The sequence below is a fragment of the Ovis aries genome, chromosome 25, assembly GCF_016772045.2.
Source record: "Ovis aries strain OAR_USU_Benz2616 breed Rambouillet chromosome 25, ARS-UI_Ramb_v3.0, whole genome shotgun sequence".
Taxonomy (NCBI): Eukaryota; Metazoa; Chordata; class Mammalia; order Artiodactyla; family Bovidae; genus Ovis; species Ovis aries.
Window position 1 is genome coordinate 42373804 of NC_056078.1, and position 17970 is coordinate 42391773.

At 47.6% G+C, this 17970-nt stretch overlaps 1 protein-coding gene and 1 long non-coding RNA gene across 4 annotated transcripts; one reads left to right on the forward strand and one right to left on the reverse strand.

The window, feature by feature from the left end:
* Positions 1 to 451: 451 nt before the first annotated feature.
* Positions 452 to 3275, forward strand: LOC114110843 (uncharacterized). Its single transcript, XR_003587004.3, has 3 exons — positions 452 to 658; positions 782 to 923; positions 1476 to 3275. It is a non-coding gene; the product is annotated as an uncharacterized LOC114110843 (long non-coding RNA).
* Positions 3276 to 8459: 5184 nt separating this feature from the next.
* FAM170B (family with sequence similarity 170 member B) lies at positions 8460 to 15375 on the reverse strand. Of its 3 annotated transcripts, none has more exons than XM_060406371.1 (3): positions 12385 to 15375; positions 10949 to 12032; positions 8460 to 9650 (listed from the first exon to the last, which is right to left on the reverse strand). In XM_060406371.1, the coding sequence occupies exons 2-3, from the start codon at positions 11058 to 11060 to the stop codon at positions 8893 to 8895; spliced, it is 870 nt and encodes a 289-aa protein (XP_060262354.1). In that variant the 5' UTR covers positions 11061 to 12032; positions 12385 to 15375; the 3' UTR covers positions 8460 to 8892. The 3 variants fall into 3 exon arrangements, with proteins under 3 accessions (XP_060262354.1, XP_060262356.1, XP_060262355.1); XM_060406373.1 differs by lacking the exon at positions 12385 to 15375 and having other exon boundaries at positions 10949 to 11094; positions 11596 to 12361; XM_060406372.1 differs by lacking the exon at positions 12385 to 15375 and having other exon boundaries at positions 10949 to 11258; positions 11596 to 12361.
* Positions 15376 to 17970: the final 2595 nt, after the last annotated feature.

Below are 17970 nucleotides of genomic sequence, written 5' to 3' on the forward strand. Positions count from 1 at the left end.
TGTTCTAGAAGTTCAGAGTCCCAGTCCTATCTCAGTTTGGGATATCTGGACTAATTGCCTCGTCAGGGAGGTGCTGGGTTTCTAATCCTCTTAAGACTCTGCTTGAGGAGGTACTACCTCTTCCAGGAAGCCTTCCAAGCCCCGAAGACGGAGCTAGCGCCCCTCTTCAGAGCTCCCACGTGTTCCTATACAAACCTCCACACACAGCTCCCTAAATGTGCCGGTTGGACTCTCTGATCCCCAAGACCAGACGCTGGCCTTCATCATCTCTGTGACCTTCCTGCTTGAGCCCAGGCCCTGGCTGTGGAGGAAGCAGTGGGTGAGTGTCTGTGGAATAAAGGTGGGGTGTTCCGCACGAGTGCTGCTTGGCTTCATTTCTCAATGAGGGTTCCAGGGCTCCCCATGCTCCCTAATGGAATTCTTACAACTTTAGGGCAAAAATTTAAAGCACATGGATTTTCTGCTTACACACTTTATAAACGTTTTGTGGCACTTGATTTCTGTGCCCTTGTTCGAATGTAGGTTGGCGACCGGGATGACCTTAGATGATACAGCTTTACAATCCTGTCCACACTGGGAGATCGTGTCATCTTACCGTGCTGCAGTTAAGACCCATCAGCCCCAGAAGACTCTGCCTTGCATTCAATCCCATACTCAGGTAGGAGGCAACTTGGTTTTGCAGCACCAAGCTCAACAGTGACAAAAACTAATGTTGTCGATTTGAGTTTTATTGCTGATGTGATTGCTTTGTATTTAATGTATACATTTGTTTTTATTTTAGAGTCATCAAGGAACTGTAAGCTAGAACATTTGTTATTTAAGTCATTGTGTAAGCAGCAAAAAATGAGTCAATATGGGCCCTGTAAGAATGTTCTTGGCGTTTGAAAGAACAGTATTCAAGTTTGCAAAAATAGTGCTGTCAGGTAATTCTCTCTCTTCCTAAGATGATGGTAACTGGCACTGCAGTTCCTGGGTGTGCTCTGGGAGGGGCTGCGGGAAGTCCAGCAACAAAGCATCAGTAAGCCCCAACAAGCCCATCAGAGCATCATTCATGGACCTTCTAGGTCCTTGTGCTCCACCCCAGCCAGGCACAGCACAGCCCAGCACACACATATGTACACAGCCAGTCACACTCATCCACATCCCCCCACACACACGCGCATGTACACACATGGTCTTGTCACCATGGCATTTTCATGAACTGCTTGCTCCATCTTCCCTACAGCTCAGCGGGCCCTGGTGCTCGTCAGCCCTGACCCAGCTCATTTCCAGGTGGGCCCTTCCAGTCTGTCTCCCTGAAAGGGGGAGCAGTAGAGGCTTAGAATAGAAAGGAAGGGAACATACCGTATTCTCTTACCCAACCTCCAGGCCACATGCTCCATGCAGAATCCCTCCAACCCCCGCCCAAAGCACTCTGCATGCTCAGGACCAGTACGCCACTCTGTATTTGCCAAAAGTCAACCTCTTGGTTTCAGATGCCTTCGTGCCATTCCGGGTATATCACTCAGCAAGCACTGACTGAGCACTCACTGTGTGGTCACTCTCCTGAGGACCTGGGACCCAGAAGGCTCCCCACCAGACACACGGACCTGCTTGCTGGGCTCTGGCCCTTGTTCTTCAGCACCTGTACTTGACTGTCACAGCCGCCTTGACAAGACACTCAGACTGGGGACTTGGCCAGCAGCCATGTATCGTGCCCAGCCTTGGAGGACAAGTTCAAGATCAAGGCCTCTGCAGGGCTGTCTGCTGAAGCCTGCCTCCTTGGCTTGCCGATGGCTGTCCTCTCCGTGTCTTCACGTGGCCTTTCTTCTGTGTATATGTGCCCTAACCTCCTCCTCTCATAAAGACATCAATCACAATGGAGTAGGTCCCGTGCTAATAATGACCTCATTTTACCTACTTCTTTAAAGATCTTATCTCCAAATAAGATCGCATTCTGAGGTTCTAGAGGTTAGGACTTTGACCTTGAAATTTGGGAGCAAAGGACACAATTCAACCCATGACAGCATCCATAACTGAACACCTCAGAGACTCCCATGGGAAGGTCAGTCAGGATTCCACCATCTGTGATGGACCCTCATCCTCTCCCACCAGCCTCATACCTGGACCACCTTGGTGAGGTCACGTTCCCCCGTCAATGCATCCTCCATAGCGCCTGCCATTTCTCTCTTCCCCCTTCTCTCTCCCTTCTCCAACTTCATTTTTCCTTCATCCTGCTGCACTGCCTATGGCGCCCCACTCCAGTTCTCTTGCCTGGAAAATCCCATGGATGGAGGAGCCTGGTGGGCTGCAGGCCTTGGGTCGCTAAGAGTCGGACACCACTGAGCGACTTCCCTTTCACTTTTCACTTTCATGCACTGGAGAAGGCAGCGGCACCCCACTCCAGTGTTCTTGCCTGGAGAATCCCAGGAACGGGGGAGCCCGGTGGGCTGCCGTCTCTGGGGTCGCACAGAGCCGGACACGACTGACGCGACTCAGCAGCAGCAGCAACGCCTGCCCCTTCTTTGCCTGCAGAGCCCCTCCATCATCTCACTCTCTTCCCAGGGTGGCTGTCTGTCACCCTCTCTCTCCATTGACCTCCTGCCGGTTTTCTCCCAAGATCTCCCTCTCACTCACAGCTCTCAACCTTTATCAGAAGTGAGGACACACCATAAAAAGAGCTTTGCAATTTAACTCTTGAGTTGGCTGCGTTCTCATTCATTATAATGTGCTCTTAAAATCAAAGCTGATTTAATTCAGAAGAGCCAAAGTTTAAGATGTCAAGAGCTGGGCTTTTCAAAGTGTGGTCTGTAGACCACAAATGTGGAGGCTGAAGGTCCCTTGTGTCACTTCTAACCTCAGGTTATGTTTGATTAAATGTTTTATTGCCTTTTCATTATAAAATCCATACTTCCTCAAACAGAAAGCAGAGAATAAAGCATGTTCCAGGGAAACTGAAATTTACTGACAATTATCAACTGGAAATAATCACTGGTATTTCATTGCACCTGCAGTATTTCCATGAATTTCTATTTATCTGATAAATGAACAATTTTCCATGTTATTTCTTAATTAGTCACATTTAATACACATGAAACTTTTGATATCCATTTTGTCTCAATCTTTCAGTTACCTCTTTTTTTTAAATTTATTTGAGCTTCCAAGGTAAATATATCCTTTTTCTAAAACAAGAACAGAATTTTTCTGTCCACTACATATAACATTTCTGTTTCATGTTTTATTGAATTGGTTGTAACTTTCAGAACAATGTTGAATAAAAATTGTGATAAATTACATATTCTAACTGATTTCATGATCCAGTGGATGTTGACAATCTGATCTCTGGTTCCTCTGCCTCTTTTAAACCCAGTTTGAACATGTGGAAGTTCACGGTTCGTGTACTGTTGAAGCCTGGCTTGGAGAATTTTGAGCGTTACTTTATTAGTGTGTGAGATGAGTGTAACTGTGCGGTAGTGTAAACTTTCTTTGGCATTGCCTTTCTTTGGGATTGGAATGAAAACAGACCTTTTCCAGTCCTGCGGCCACTGCTGAGTTTTCCAAATGTGCTGGCATATTGAGTGCAGCACTTTCACAGCATCATCTTTCAGGATTTGAAACAGCTCAACTGGAATTCCATCACCTCCACTAGCTTTGTTCATAGTAATGTTTCCTAAGGCCTTCTTAACTTCACATTCCCAGGATGTGTGGCTCTAGGTGAGTGATCACACCATCATGGTTATCTGGGTCATGAAGATCTTTTTGGTACAGTTCTTCTGTGTATTCTTGCCACCTCTTTGTATTATCTTCTGCTTCTGATAGGTCCATACCATTTCTGTCCTTTATTGAGCCCATCTTTGCATGAAATGTTCCCTTGGTATCTCTAATTTTCTTGAAGAGATCTCTAGTCTTTCCCATTCTGTTATTTTCCTCTATCTCTTTTCATTGACCACTGAGGAAGGCTTTCTTATCTCTTCTTGCTATTCTTTGGAACTCTGCATTCAAATGGGTATACTTAGCAACTGAAAAACCACAGCAATCATCTGAAGAAATTTTCTATCCTCAGTTCAAAACATAATATAGGAATTATTGTTGTATATGATATTTTTAATTGCTATATAATTTGCATACTATAAAATTCAGGTTTTTAAAGCATAAAATTCAGTGGTTTATAGGATAGTCACAAAGTTGTGTAATCACCACTGCCAAGAATGCTTTCATCACTCCAAGAAGAAACCCCAAATCCATTAGCAATCACTTCCCATTCCTCTTCTTCCCTTGAATCCCAAGCAATCATCAATCTGCTTTCCATCACTATAAATTTGCCTGTTTGGAAATTTCACATAAATAGAACAACGTATTTGTAGCCCTTTGTGTCTAGCTTCTTTCACTTAGAATAGTATCTTCAAGGCTCATCCCTGTTGCAGAATAGATTGGTACTGAATTCTTTTCATGGTTGAATTGTGTTTATCCATTCATCACTAGATCGCTATTTTCACTTTTTTGTATTAGAAATAATGTTGCTATGAATATTCACATACAAGTTTTTGCACAGACATTTGTTTTCAATTATCAGAATTCTGGGCCATATGCTAACTTTATTTTTAGCTTTTTGAGGAACTGCCAGAATATTTTCTGAAGTAGCCGCATCATTTTACATTCCTACCAGCAATGTATGAGGTTCCAATTTCTCCACATCCTCACCAATGCTTCTTATTATATCTTTATCTTTTATTTTTATTATAGGCATGTCACTGTAGTTTTGCATTTCTCTAAAGACTAATGATTTGAGTATATTTTCATATGTGTATTAGTCATTTGTATACCTCCTTTGAAGAAATGCTTTTCAAATTTCTCCCATTTTTTAATTGAGATGCTTGTTTTTTATTGAGTTATAAGAATCTTCATATATTTTGTATAATACCAGATCTTTATCAGATATGGGATGTGCAACTACTTCTCCCATTGTTTGGATTGTTCTTCACTTTCTTAATAATATTTTATGAACACAAAAGTCTTTACCTTTCATGAAGTCCAGTTTATATTTTTTCATTTGCTTGTGCTTTTGGTGTCATATCTAAGAGAAATCACTGCTTAATCCAAGATCATGAAGACCTACACCTCTGTTTTCCTCTACGAATTTTATAGTTTTAACTCTTACATTTAGATCTCTTTTATTTTAACTTTTATATATGGTGTGAGGGACCATACCAGCTCCACTCTTTTGCATACAGCTATTCAGTTGCTTCGGCTGAAAAGGATATTCTTTCCCCGGTTGAATTATCTAGTCACCGTAGGTGAAAAACAATTGACAATAGATGTATGGGTTTTTAAGTATTTCTCTTTTTAATATCCACTGAGACTATCATAAGATCCTTCTCTCCATATGAAGTATTGTTAGATTTAATTTTGTCTTTACAGTCATGAGATGACCCAGACTCACGTCTTGGTGAACTGTTCTTTTCACACTGTAAATTTGATTTGATATCATTTTGTGTTTCTAAGTGAGATCAATATATTTTTCACTCTTTCAGCACCGTTTTTGTCAGGCTTTGTTATCACGTTTCTGTACATTTCCTAAAACAAGTTCCATTTCTTTTTATAGTCTGGGAAAATAAAGGGTGTAAAGTGGTTCAAGATGTAGGGCGTTTGAGATCCCACGACTCTCTGGAAAGGTTCCCCTTACTCACCCTGATCCTCGTCTTATTTGATGGAGGTCCCAGGTCTCTACAAAATGATAAGTTTAAACCACAAATGAATACTTACCTGAGCTGAGTTTAAGATACGCTTTAAAAATAAGTCATTATCTTACGAAAAATTTTGCCCCATCCTTCCTTCATCCATGTCAGCTAAAATTATCCGCTACATTAGAATTTTGCTTCCCCAAGGTTCTTGTCATCTTTCGTTGGTCCTAAACACCCATTATTTTTGCCCTGATCTCCAGCTGCTACTATTTAATCCAAAGAAAATACAACCTGTGGAGTTGACATGTTTGCTTTTATAAATACCTTGTATCTGTCTTTATGTTAAAATTTGGCTTCTCCATGTGATGGTTAGAGTGCAGGCTCTGGAGAAAGGCTGCCTGAGTTTGAAAACTGATTCTGCTGTGTACCAGCCCTATGACCTTGGCAAGGTCTCAGCTTACTCACCTATAGGACAGGACTAATCATAGGACCTACACCTCACTGGATTGCGGAGAGCATTACATGACTTAATATTCTTAATGTGTTTAGAACAATGCTTGGCTCTTAGAATAATCAGTGTTTAACCCACTCCAATGGTCTTGCCTGGAAAATCCCAGGGACAGGGGAGACTGGTGGGCTGCCGCCTATGGGGTCGCACAGAGTCGGACACGACTGAAGCAACTTAGCAGCAGCAGCAGCAGCAGCAACACAAAAATACACTTTCTTTTAAAGGCTGAAATTCCAGAGCTTACATGCTATGCCTCATTTTGTCTCCTTTGCAACTAACCTCTAAATAGGAAAGTCCTCCTCCTTGCCAGTGCTTGCTCTGGCTCAGCTTCTTCCTCCCAGACTGTCCTTGGATTCTACCTGCTCACTGCTGCTGCTTAGTTACTCAGTCATGTCCGGCTCTGTGCGACCCTATGGACTACAGCCCTCCATGCTCCTCTGTCCATGGGGTCTTCTAGGCAAGAGTACTGGTGTGGGTTGCCATGCCCTCCTCCAGGGCGTCTTCCCGGTTCAGGGATCGAACCTGGGTCTCCTGCACTGCTGTGGATTCTTTACAGCTGAGCCACCAGGGGCGTCCCCCTGCCCACTAGACTCCCTCGAACACCACACAGTTCTTCTGATAAGAGCTTGACAAAGTTTGGACCACTGTCCTGTCCCTTTCTTCTTCCTGGGGATCCTGCAACCTCTTTCAAAGTGGATTGAGAAAGTCTGAACCCCTGCGGCCTCTTGAAAATGGGGCTGAGTTCTCATTCCCCTGGTGGACATCTGTTCCAGAATGACCCCTCTGCTCCCGCTGCGCTGGGACCTGTAGACAAGGCGTCCAACACTAGGCCACGCAAAGCACCATAGCAACCACACGTGCATGGACGACCGCACGTCCACCTCCATCTCATTCAACATTCTTCCAAGCCCCGGATTCTTCCAGCTAGCTCCCTTCCAAAGGTTTCTATCACAGACTGAGCTCATTCAAAAGTGGGCTCATGGGCATCCCAGCAAACCTTGTCCTTTGTTCCAAAATAGAAGCTACACTCACTGACCACTCAGGCGAAAAAGCACAGAACTTGGAAGTCATTGTGGACAACTCCTGGTCACCGCCCTCATCAGACACTTTCCCAAACCCATGAGTCCCGTCTCCTAAGTCTCGTGAACTCACGCGAGAGCCTCCAGCTCTTCAACTGCACCCCTTGTCTCCAGGGATGTTCTCTCATCCATTCTTGACCCTGCTCAAAGATCTTTCACAGAGGCCAACCTGATTTGCTTAAAATTCCTCAAGAGCTCCTTGCAGTTTCCAGAGGAAAAAAAGTTAAGCTCTATCATTTTGGCTGCCAAGCCTTACCTGACCTGACTGCCCAGGTGCCTATGCCAGGGGACATGAAGGGACTGTCCTCAGGGGCTGGTCTGTGTATCTGGTCGGATCCAGTCTCCTCTCACTTACGTGACCCCTCTTTTCTCATCTTTCTGCCATTCTCAGCCCCCCCTCTCCTCTGCATCTTTCCCGCTAGCGTATACACTCTCTCTCTCCTCTTTTTGCAGATTCCTTTCGTCCAGCTAAACTACCATCGCTTTCCTTCTTAGACAAACTCACTAGCAGGGCTGTCTGATGTTTGTGTCCAGTGCTTTGTGTGTGTGTGTGTGTGTGTGTGTGTGTGTGTGTCTGTGTCTGTGTCTGTGTGTGTGTGTCCGTCTGGCTTCTGCCCCCCTCAGTCCCCAACACTGCTCTCCTATAGCCGTCAGCAATCTCCATGTACAAATGATAGGAAATGCTTTAGTCTCAGCTCAATACCACTTGCTCTCACTATTAACAAGGCTCACCCGCTCCTAGAAACCATCTTTCTTAGTTTTGTTGATCTGAAGAAAACTCCTGGTCTCACTAATTCTACCTGCCCTCCAAATCTTGGTGAGCATCAGTCTCTTCGGAAAGTTTTCTTTTTCCTTATCAACCAGCATGAGCTTGGGAGCCTTCCACGGGAGCCTTCCCCTTCCCTTTGCAACTGCCTGTCCTGGCTGCCTCTCACTGCGAGTTGGAGTGCGTGCCCACCAGCATGCCAGACACACAGCGGGCCACCGAGTATTTTCTTGAAAGAACACATGAAAGGGCAAAGGCAAATTTTGCAGCAATATTTTAAAACAGTTGGCATAGCTGAGCTTAGGCTCAGCAGGACTTATCCAGCCCCATCTCTACCTCTGGGAACCTGCCATTCTCAAGATGTCTGTGCCAGTGGGTAACCTGCAGAAATGGCAATGTCCTGTGGGTCCAACCCAATAACATGATTCACTCCATTAGCCATTGCCTTAAACTTTGGGCTATTCAAGTTTAATTCCAATAAAATAAGATATAGAATTAGGGCCTATGATGCATTCCTAACAATGAAAAAAATAGGGCTGAAGTTTCGTTTGGAGTTGTCTCTCCTGCGAGTCATGACCTGCTTGACCCGACAGCAAAAATAGAAATCCCCGTGGCCACAAGCTTGCGGGCTTTCGGGTCTTGCATCCACTGTAAGAAACACTTGATTCACGTTTTTAAATGGATTCTGTTGAAATGCTGTGCCCTTTGGGAGGGTGACTTCCCCGACGTCTTCACAGCCCTCCCAGCTCTACACTGCGCTCGCCTCCTTTCCCGGCCCTCATCCGTCTCTCCCTGCCCTGGTGGCTCTGGTCCTGATGGCCGGGAAAGGAGCGACTGAGGTGCCGGAGGTGAGGACAGGGCAGGGCACATACCTCCGGCTCAATGCTTCTGCAACTGTGACTGTGACGAAGGCGTCCTGACACGGGGCTTTGGACGTTCACTGCTGTCCGAAGCGCTCTCTTGCTCCTCCTCTGGCTCTTGTTCCTGCCCTTGGTCTCGGGCCCTCCTTCTCTCCAGCATCTCCTCGAAAAAGATCTGGCAGCTGAAGCCCTCCTGGATGCCGTACTGGGCGTGCTCCAGCAGTGCCTCCAGCGTGGGGAAGACGCGGCAGCAGGCCACGCACCGCAGCCCGTAGTTGGTGGTGACCAGCCAGTCCGGGGTGTCCCGCAGCTCCTGCAGGCAGCACTCCAGGGGCGCCAGCAGCTCCGCGTCCTCTGGCTCTGAGCTGCTGGCGCTCTTGCTGGCTTCCAGTTCCCAGCGCAGGTCCGTGTTGGAAGCCATCTCAAAGGAGGAGCCTTTCCGCCTCTGCCTCTTGATGAACTCGGCTTCATGGATGCGAGGCTGCCGGGTGACCGGCTCGAAGCCGCTGTCGGTCTCCCAGGCCACGGCCACACCCTGCACGGTCTGCACGTGGGTGTAGAAGGCACGCATGCTCTGCTGGGCAGCATCCTGGTCCCCGTGAGTGCAGGAACAGCAAGACTGGTACTGGGAGTAGGACCGGTACTCGGAGGACGACTGGGATGACAGCGAGCTGCTCCAGCTCAGCATCCGCCGGCCCTCGCCCGAGAAGTAGGTGTTCTCCGCCTGGGGAATGGCTGGGCCTGGCCGTGGAGACAGCTGCTCTCTCTTCACGGGCCCTGGGAAGTGGAAGGACATTTTCATCAGCACCACAACCTACTGCAGGTCTCTGAAAGGATGCAAGCTCTGGGGGCCGCAGGCAGGTACTTTTTCTCTCCGTGCCTGTTTCCCCATAAATTAAGGATGATATACTTTCCTTTTGGGGTGATGATAAGGGTCAAATGTAGAGATGTAGCTGCGCCTTATGGATGTGATGACAAAGATCAAATAGTGTATGAATGTAATATCTAAGCCCTTGACTAAACCCCAAAAGGCCACCACTTGAATACAGATTGTATGGATGGGGACACCCATCCATACAGCACGATCTTCTTCACTGATAAGAAGGAGTGAACCACAGTTGCGTGCCAAACGTTGGTAAGTCCCTAAGGCATTCCGCTAAATGAAAGAACTTACGGTGAAAGGTCATAGAGTATTTGATTCCATTTGGATGACATTCTAGAAAAGGCAAGACTGTAGTGAGAGAGAACAGAGCAGGGGTTACCCGGAGCTAAGGGCAGCAGGGGAGCTGACTGCAAAGGGTCGCTAGAACTTTTGGAGGGCGATGAACAGATTCTGCATCATGGTATTGACAGTGGCTAAGCAAATGTGTACCTGCCAAAATTCTTCAAATTGTACACAAAATTGATGTGGTTTGTATATGCAAATCACAGCTCAATAAAGCCTGACAGGGGGAGTGCTCTGGCCAGACCAGTCAGCCCTACCTTCCCCCTGGCATCTGCAGGACATGTCTCATCTTCCTCCAGGGGAATCTGACACTTTCCTTGAAACCCTCATTGGATCCCATCACCATATAAACGCTAAGTGCTTGTCATATTTTTAACTCTTTCGGTATTCAAGAAGCCTTAAGAAATTGCATTGCTCTGATTTTTGACTAGTTAGAGACTGAAGCACAGAGCACTGAAATATGGATAGAGCCGGTGCCAGTCACTCGGCCCCAAGATGGTGTAACCCTTGGGCGCCAGCCACAGCCACTTCAAAATGATGTTACAGATTAGCTTCCATCCATTTATTATAAAGGAACTTTTTATATCACTGCTGAAATCACAGAATCGACACAATTCTGGTTTTTTCAAAGCAAGTTAAAAGATACGACTAACATTTCAGGATGCCGTCCTCCTACCTCCTGAAGTCACCTTGTGTGCTCACAGCAGCGGCCCCGGGGAACCCACAGCCCGTTTAATGGCCCACGCAGGACTGTGGTGACAACACGGAGGGGTGACCCGCTGCCTCCCCTTCCCCTCCAGGACCCCGTCCTCTCGAGGACACACCAGCGACACCCTTCCTTTCGGCCGACCTGTCCGGTGTGCTTGTATGCTCTCCTCCGTGGACTGCGGGCTGGCCAGGCTGAGGGTGGACTGGTCCGTGGGTGACTGTTCGCCCCTTCGGTCTGTGAAGTGGTGCTTCATGATCACCTGAGCGCCCGGGGGCACCGAGCTCCTGCTGTTGGGTGAGAGTTGGCTCGGCCAGCGCTGAAGCCTCCGCTGGCCTCAGTCCAGGTGGCTGCTAGGTGCCCGTGGTCACTAGGCTCCTGGCTTTGTTCTGTGACCTCATCAGTGACTTTGGTCTGTTCTGTGACCCGTGGCCAGGACACAGCCCCAGCCAGGCTGCCAGGAGAGGCTCCCCATCAGGATCTCATTCCCTCCAGGACCTTCCCTGCTTTGTGTGTTGTCAGAGATGCAATCATACAGTGCGCACACGCACACACACACACACACGCACACACACACACAGACACAAATGCCTAAAAACACATGCAGACACTTATACACGCATGAACACACGTACACTCACACTGACACACACAACCGCTCAGGCACACATATGCTCAAACATACGTAAACACTCAGACACACACACACACACACACATTCAGACCACGTTGGCTTAACCGCACACACGCTCGCATGCACACGATCATCACCCAACCTCAAAGGGGCCCACCTTGAACTGCGGCTGCCGCAGGTGGCCGCAGTCCTGCCTCCCGTCACTGCTCCAGAGTCCCCACCGCTGACTCATTGCAGCTTCTGGCGCTCCGTGGCCGGGGGACCCAGGTGCCTCCGCGCGTGTCCCCGCTCTCTGCTTACCCTCGCTCAGGCCTAGGGACTCAAGCACACCAGGGGTGCTCCTGCCCCCGGGCCTTGCATTTACCCTTCCTTCTGCCAGGAGTGCCCACCCCTAGGCCCCACATGGCTCACTCTTCTCTGCAGTCTCTGAAACGACTCCTGTCCAAGCCTCCTGGAATCCATTCCCCTCAGACTCTATGACGTGCACATGTACAGGCATAACCACTTGCCAGCATTCGTCTGCTGCTGCTTAAATGTCAGCTCCACGAGGAAAGAGACGTCATTCATTCATTTCCCCCGTCAAATCTCCAGCATCTAGTAGAATACATTGACACATTCACGAGGATTCCAGAGATTATCGTCAAATTAATGAATAAATAGCGGGTGGACACGTCGGACATGTATTTGGATGGACCGACAAGGGCGAGTCGGTCTAGGGCAGTTGCCTTCTCTCTGAACCTCAGATCCCTGCAGCCCCAAGGCAGGCTGGTTCTCGTCCCTCAACTCTGAGTCCCCTCCTGCTTCTCCACCTGCACAAACCTCGCCCCACGCTCAGTCGCTCTGGCACCTCTTGCAGCTTGCCATCTCTCTCTGCTCCAGGATGTCCTGAGCACACTTCCCCCAAAACATTTCTCCCCATATCCCCCCAACCCCTGCTCAGTCTCACCAACTCAGTTCCTCTGGATCCCAAATTCTCCACAGCTCAGAAGATGATTGGTTGAAAATAATCCCCAAAGCAACACAACCACCGCCAGCACAGACAGCACCTAGGAGTAGTCTCCTCTCCAGAACTAGAAGCCACCATGTAAAGGAAAACGCCGCAGAGCTTTACTGAGTGATGGAGAGTCACACTCGCACCTGTAAAGAGACAGAGCTCCCTGGCAGGAAGAGGAAGCGCTGTAAGTGTGTTCTTTCTCCCTTAATAAATCAAGAGACTCGCCTTATAAAAATAAACACTAAGAGCACAAAAAATAAATAGATCAATGGAAGACAAAGGCAGTCCAGAGAAAGATCGCGCTATGTATTAATACTTGAATTTTTAACAGATAAAGTAAATAAAGGTCTAGGAGGGAAAGAAAGACTCAGTAAATGATGCTGAACATTTTTATTCACTTTTAAAAAAATAAACTTTGGCCTTACCGCATATAAAACAACTAAGACTAATTTCATGTGACTCTGGGGTAACTTTCTAATGTAAAATATTTAGAAAGAAAATATAAATTAACATTTATTATTATAGGGTGGCTTTTCTAAACTTAAATGCATCAGTCAACATGAGCATTGAGAATCTTTTTAATTCCATTGCTTAAAAAAAAAAAAAAACTCACTGTTTCAGTTTCCACTTCTCTGCTTTTTAGTAAAACTGGAATGAATAGTTCAGTAAAGGAAATGAATAAGCAGTCCCCAGGAGAAGAAGGGCAGATGGCTGATAAACGTATGAAAAGATGTTCAACCTAACTCTGGGAAGGAAACAACAAATTAAGAACACATGCTATGTAAGTATATTGTTTTCGCCCACAAGGCAAACAGGAATTTAAAAGATTGACAGTTCTTAAGTGCTGGTGAGAACACGGTGAAATGAGTATGTTTATACTCTACCTGCGAGCGCGTGGCTTGCCTTTCTCAAGGGAAATTTGGTAGCACCCATCACAATGAAAAGCGGGCTCTTTCAACTCAGCAACTAACACCACTTCCTGGGAAGCATTCACATTTTGTGCTAAGTGCATAAAACAGCACATCAAGAAATATTTATTACAGTAGTATTCACAATAGAAGATAAAAAGAGACTTGTCACAGATCCATCGATATAAAGAAGTAGTTAACTAAATTGCACCATAACCAAATTGTGGTATCCTTTCACTTTTCACTTTCATGCATTGGAGAAGGAAATGGCAACCCACTCCAGGGTTCTTGCCTGGAGAATCCCAGGGGCGGGGGAGCCTGGTGGGCTGCTCTATGGGGTCGCACAGAGTCGGACACGACTGAAGCGACTTAGCAGCAGCAGCAACAGCATACTGCAATGAAGAGATCTACATGCATTAGTAAGTAAATTCATGTTAAGTGAAAAAAGCAAGAGATAAGTGAATCCTACATATGTAAGCACTAAACATGTAACCCCTCCCCACAAAACCCTAAACCAAGCCTGTATTGTGTATGAATGTGGAGGCACAGAGGAAGCAATCACACCCCAGCGGGAGCAGTGGTGACGTCAAGGAAAGTGAAAAAGCTTCAGTGGAGCTGTGGGTGACTGGAGGTATTTTCCTCACATGACCGCACCTGTGCTCCCATCCCACAGGCCCTTCTTACAATGTGAAGCTGACAGTCCTCCCCTGGCAGAGTCCCTCTTCCTGAACCGGAGTGGACTTTGTAACAGACTCCAGCAACTGAGTGCAGAGGGGTGATGCTTGGAGACTTTGCTCGGTGGTAGAAAACAATATCACTTCCTCTGGGTTCTCTCTGTCTGTCTCTCTCCTCTGGCCCCAGCCGCCATGTTGTAAGGAAGCCTTGGCCACGTGGAGGTGTTCCAGCCAACAGTTCCGGCAAAAACCCCAGCCAGCCACCGGACATGTGAATGAATGTGCCATCAGGTGATTCTGGCTTCCAGCCTTTGAATCTTCCAGCTGGGGTCCCAGACTTCTCAGGGAGAGAAAAGCCACCACCTCTGAATTCAGCCTTCTTCTGCCTGAATTCCTGACCCTCAGAAACTGTGAGCAGCTTCACACACTAAGTTTTGGGGTGATTTGTTACTCAGCCAGAGTGATTCAGTAGACTGATTTTCCACGCACTGTTTATGTATGTTCTGGTGAAATGGCTCATTGAACAGCATCAGGACTACGGTGTACCCAGCTGATCACTGTGGCACCCCCAGCGCAACTTGGGAGGAAGGTTGCCACCACCCACCACCTATTTCCACACTTGCTCACCCCCAGCATTCAGGTAGAGCAGCTTCAAAGTTGTTAACCCTTGGGAAGCTACTTTAACGCCTAGAGTACAATGCTTACACACAGTTCCTTTTGTATTTAGCCATTGAGTTTCTAGTTGAAAGCACCATTTTCCAAAGGTACTTGGGTCAGTTCCTTTATTGCCCTAGAATCTACGTATGTTCCTGCTAACCCTCCTAACAGTCCTACCAGTGAGACACTATTAACTACATGTTACAGATGGAGGTTGGGACTCCAAGTACACGCAGGAGACAGGAGGATGGACTGCTGAGCCCTCAAGCCCAGAGGCAGGACTGCTTTGTCAGGCTGCCCGACGCTCTTCCTCTTGGTCTGCTTACTGGAGGCAAGGTGGAAGGGGTGTGTGTGCTTAAAGCAAAGCTGCGCCAAACTGTGCCACTGTCCTTCATTTTCACATGGGCTCTGAGCAGCGTCTGGCCATGGGCAGGCTCTGTCACGGCCCCATCTTCTGCTCCAAGTAGATACTCATCAGAGGCCACCCATACAGGGTTCCCGCCCTCCCCGGGCAGGGGGAGGGGAGCAGTGGAAGGGGAGGATGGTAACAGATCAGGCCCACCCAGCCCCCTAATGCCTCAGCCCCCGAAGTTTTCCAGCTGGGTCTCCAACCTCGCCAAGAACTTCATGCTCCACTGCCGGAGCCGGCAGGGTTGGTGTGCGAAACCCCAGAAGGACCAGCGCAGCACTTTCTCGGAGCTCTGACTCCTGGCCAACTCATTTCACACATCACATGCGAGTCTTAAACCTCATCAAGAAGGCCTGGAGGATTTTCCAGTCTCCACTTTTCTTCCAAAACCTCCTCTTCTCAGCACCCCCTCCCTTTTCTTTCTCCACTGAGAAGAAACTAACAGGAAGCGAACCAGCCACAGCCCCAGCAGGAAACAGAGACGCCACTTCTCGCTTCCCTTCACTTTTAACTCTAGAGATGGGCTTGTGCCACAATTTAGGCTACAGGGAGAATCAGATCATTCATCCTGGAGCCATGAGCCTCCAGAAATAGCCTGTCCACTTGGCCAAGGAGCCCGGCGTTACCCGGGCTGGTGTACGGGACACATTTCTGACGCTGAGCCGATCGCTGTGTAAAGCGCTTTAAGTGGACAGCACTCCCCCCTTCAACTAAAAATTGGGGCCACCTTGTCACTGCCCCTCTCAAAACACTTCTATTGTCCGACTGAACACCAAGGGAGGCGGGGAAGTGGTGAGTTGCCCTAGACACTGCTTGCCAGGTATAAGGCAGGCTCCAGACTGGGAGTTCATCCCAGTGAAAGCCAATTTCCCAGGAATTGTTTATGACCTTAGCCTGTGCTAACTCTGCACAGAAAGTGCCAGAAGATAAGTTGAGGATCAGAGTAGAGAAGTATCATCTTTTGAGTTCATTTTCTGTTGCTTCTTGTCACTATTTAAAAAGAAGTGAGTCAGTGGACCACGTAAGGGAAAACTCAGCCGCAGAGAAATGTGATACGAAGAGTTCTCCCTCAGCCTCCCCGAGTGAATGAGGAAGGGACTTTTGCTTTTGTTTTCCTTCAGACTTAATAACAGGCTGCTGCTTCTCTGTGGTTTGTTTGGGGCTGTCTCCCTGACCTTAACCTCAGGGCGCCCACACAAATAGCCTAGGGCTCCTCTGTCATTAGGCAGCAGGGAGGGGGGACACCCCTGTGGGCCTCTCGCACACATCCCTGATGTGCCCCAGAGCCCCAACCTGGCCCAGAGCGCCCCCCCAACCCCAGCTCTGGCTCCATGGGACTGCAAAGATTCAACAACTTTTGAGGATTCAGAAGCGTCTTTCCAAATTCTATTTCCTTGAAAATGTGACCTCAGCTGGGAGGAAGGGCACTCCAGCTGAAGGCCACGCATGTACCCAGGAGCTCTGAGACCCCAGCTGCTGGGCCCTCCCCTTGATGGTTCTTAGAGAGCCACACGGAGAGCTCTGGGGAAAGGGCTGGCTCTTGCTCCCCTCTGTGTCTAAAATGTGCTGGCCATAGGCCACCTCGGATACAGCACTGAGGACATCAGCTGCTAACTTGTTCTGAGAGAACTTTCTGGAAGCATGGCTTCTGCATGGAAGGGGAGATCCCAGGACCCTAAAGACCATCAGTGAGACAGCACAATTTCTAAATGCACTGGGCTGACTTCCTGTGCAGCCTTCAGCTCACATCCAAGGTATCTGCAACCAGGCAATCAGAACTGGGATGATTTCTTTTTATCCCCGTGATCAGAATGGCTATTGCAGACTCCTCTCTTAAGACTGTCTTTTTCTTATCCCAGTCCTTCAGAAACAGTGTCTCTTTTGTAAGTTGATGGGCTTACTTATTGGATGGTAGAGGTGTCCCAGGGGAAACAGCCACTGTCCCTCCCCAGCCTGCCACCCACAGCCTTGCAGGTGGTCCCATGCCTTCCAGGAATGTAAGGGAGTAAGGTGGGAGGACTTCCAGAAAGGCTGGGTCAGGCTGTGTTTTCCTTGAGAACAGGAAAGTTCCCAAGAAAGGAACCCAAGGCCAAGACTGAGGGGCCATCAGGTAAGGCAGTCCATGAACCACACCAGTCCACCACTGGCTGCACTCCTGCAGTGCATGAGGCTGGTTCCAGCAACGCCTCCGCAGTGGGGTTTGTATGTATGTATTTTCAATGTACAAAACCTGCCCTCCTCGATTAAAATTGATTCCTAGGTATTTTATTCTTTTGGATGCTGTGTAAGTGGATCCATTTTCTTAATGCTTTTTTTTTTTTGATTGTTCATTGCTATTGTATACAAATACAACTTTAAAATTCAGTTTTATTGAATGTGCTTACTCAAACAGATTTTTTTGTGGAGGTGTGGATTCATTAGGGTTTTAATACATAAGATCATGTCATCAGCAAACAGAGATAGTTTTACTTCTTCCTTTTCCACTCAGATGTCTTTTATTCCTTTCCCTTGCCTAATCGTTCTGGCAAGAACTTGAGTATTCTGTTGCATTGAAAGCTGGCATCCTTGTCTTACTCCTTATCTTCAGGGAAAGCATTAAATCTTTTACTATTGACAACGTCGCTGGTTTTTGTACGTGGCCTTTTTCATGCTGAGGAAGTTCCCTTCTAATCCTAATTCGTCATTGTTGTTTAGTGGCTAAATTGTGTCCGACTCTTTGTGATCCCATCGACTGTAGCCCACCAGGCTCCACTATCCAATTAGATTTCCCAGGCAAGGATACTGGAGAGGGTTGCCATTTCCATCTCCAGGTGGTCTTCCCTACTTAGGGATCAAATTCATGTCTCCTGCATTGGCAGAAGGATTCTTTACCACTGAGCCACCAAATCCT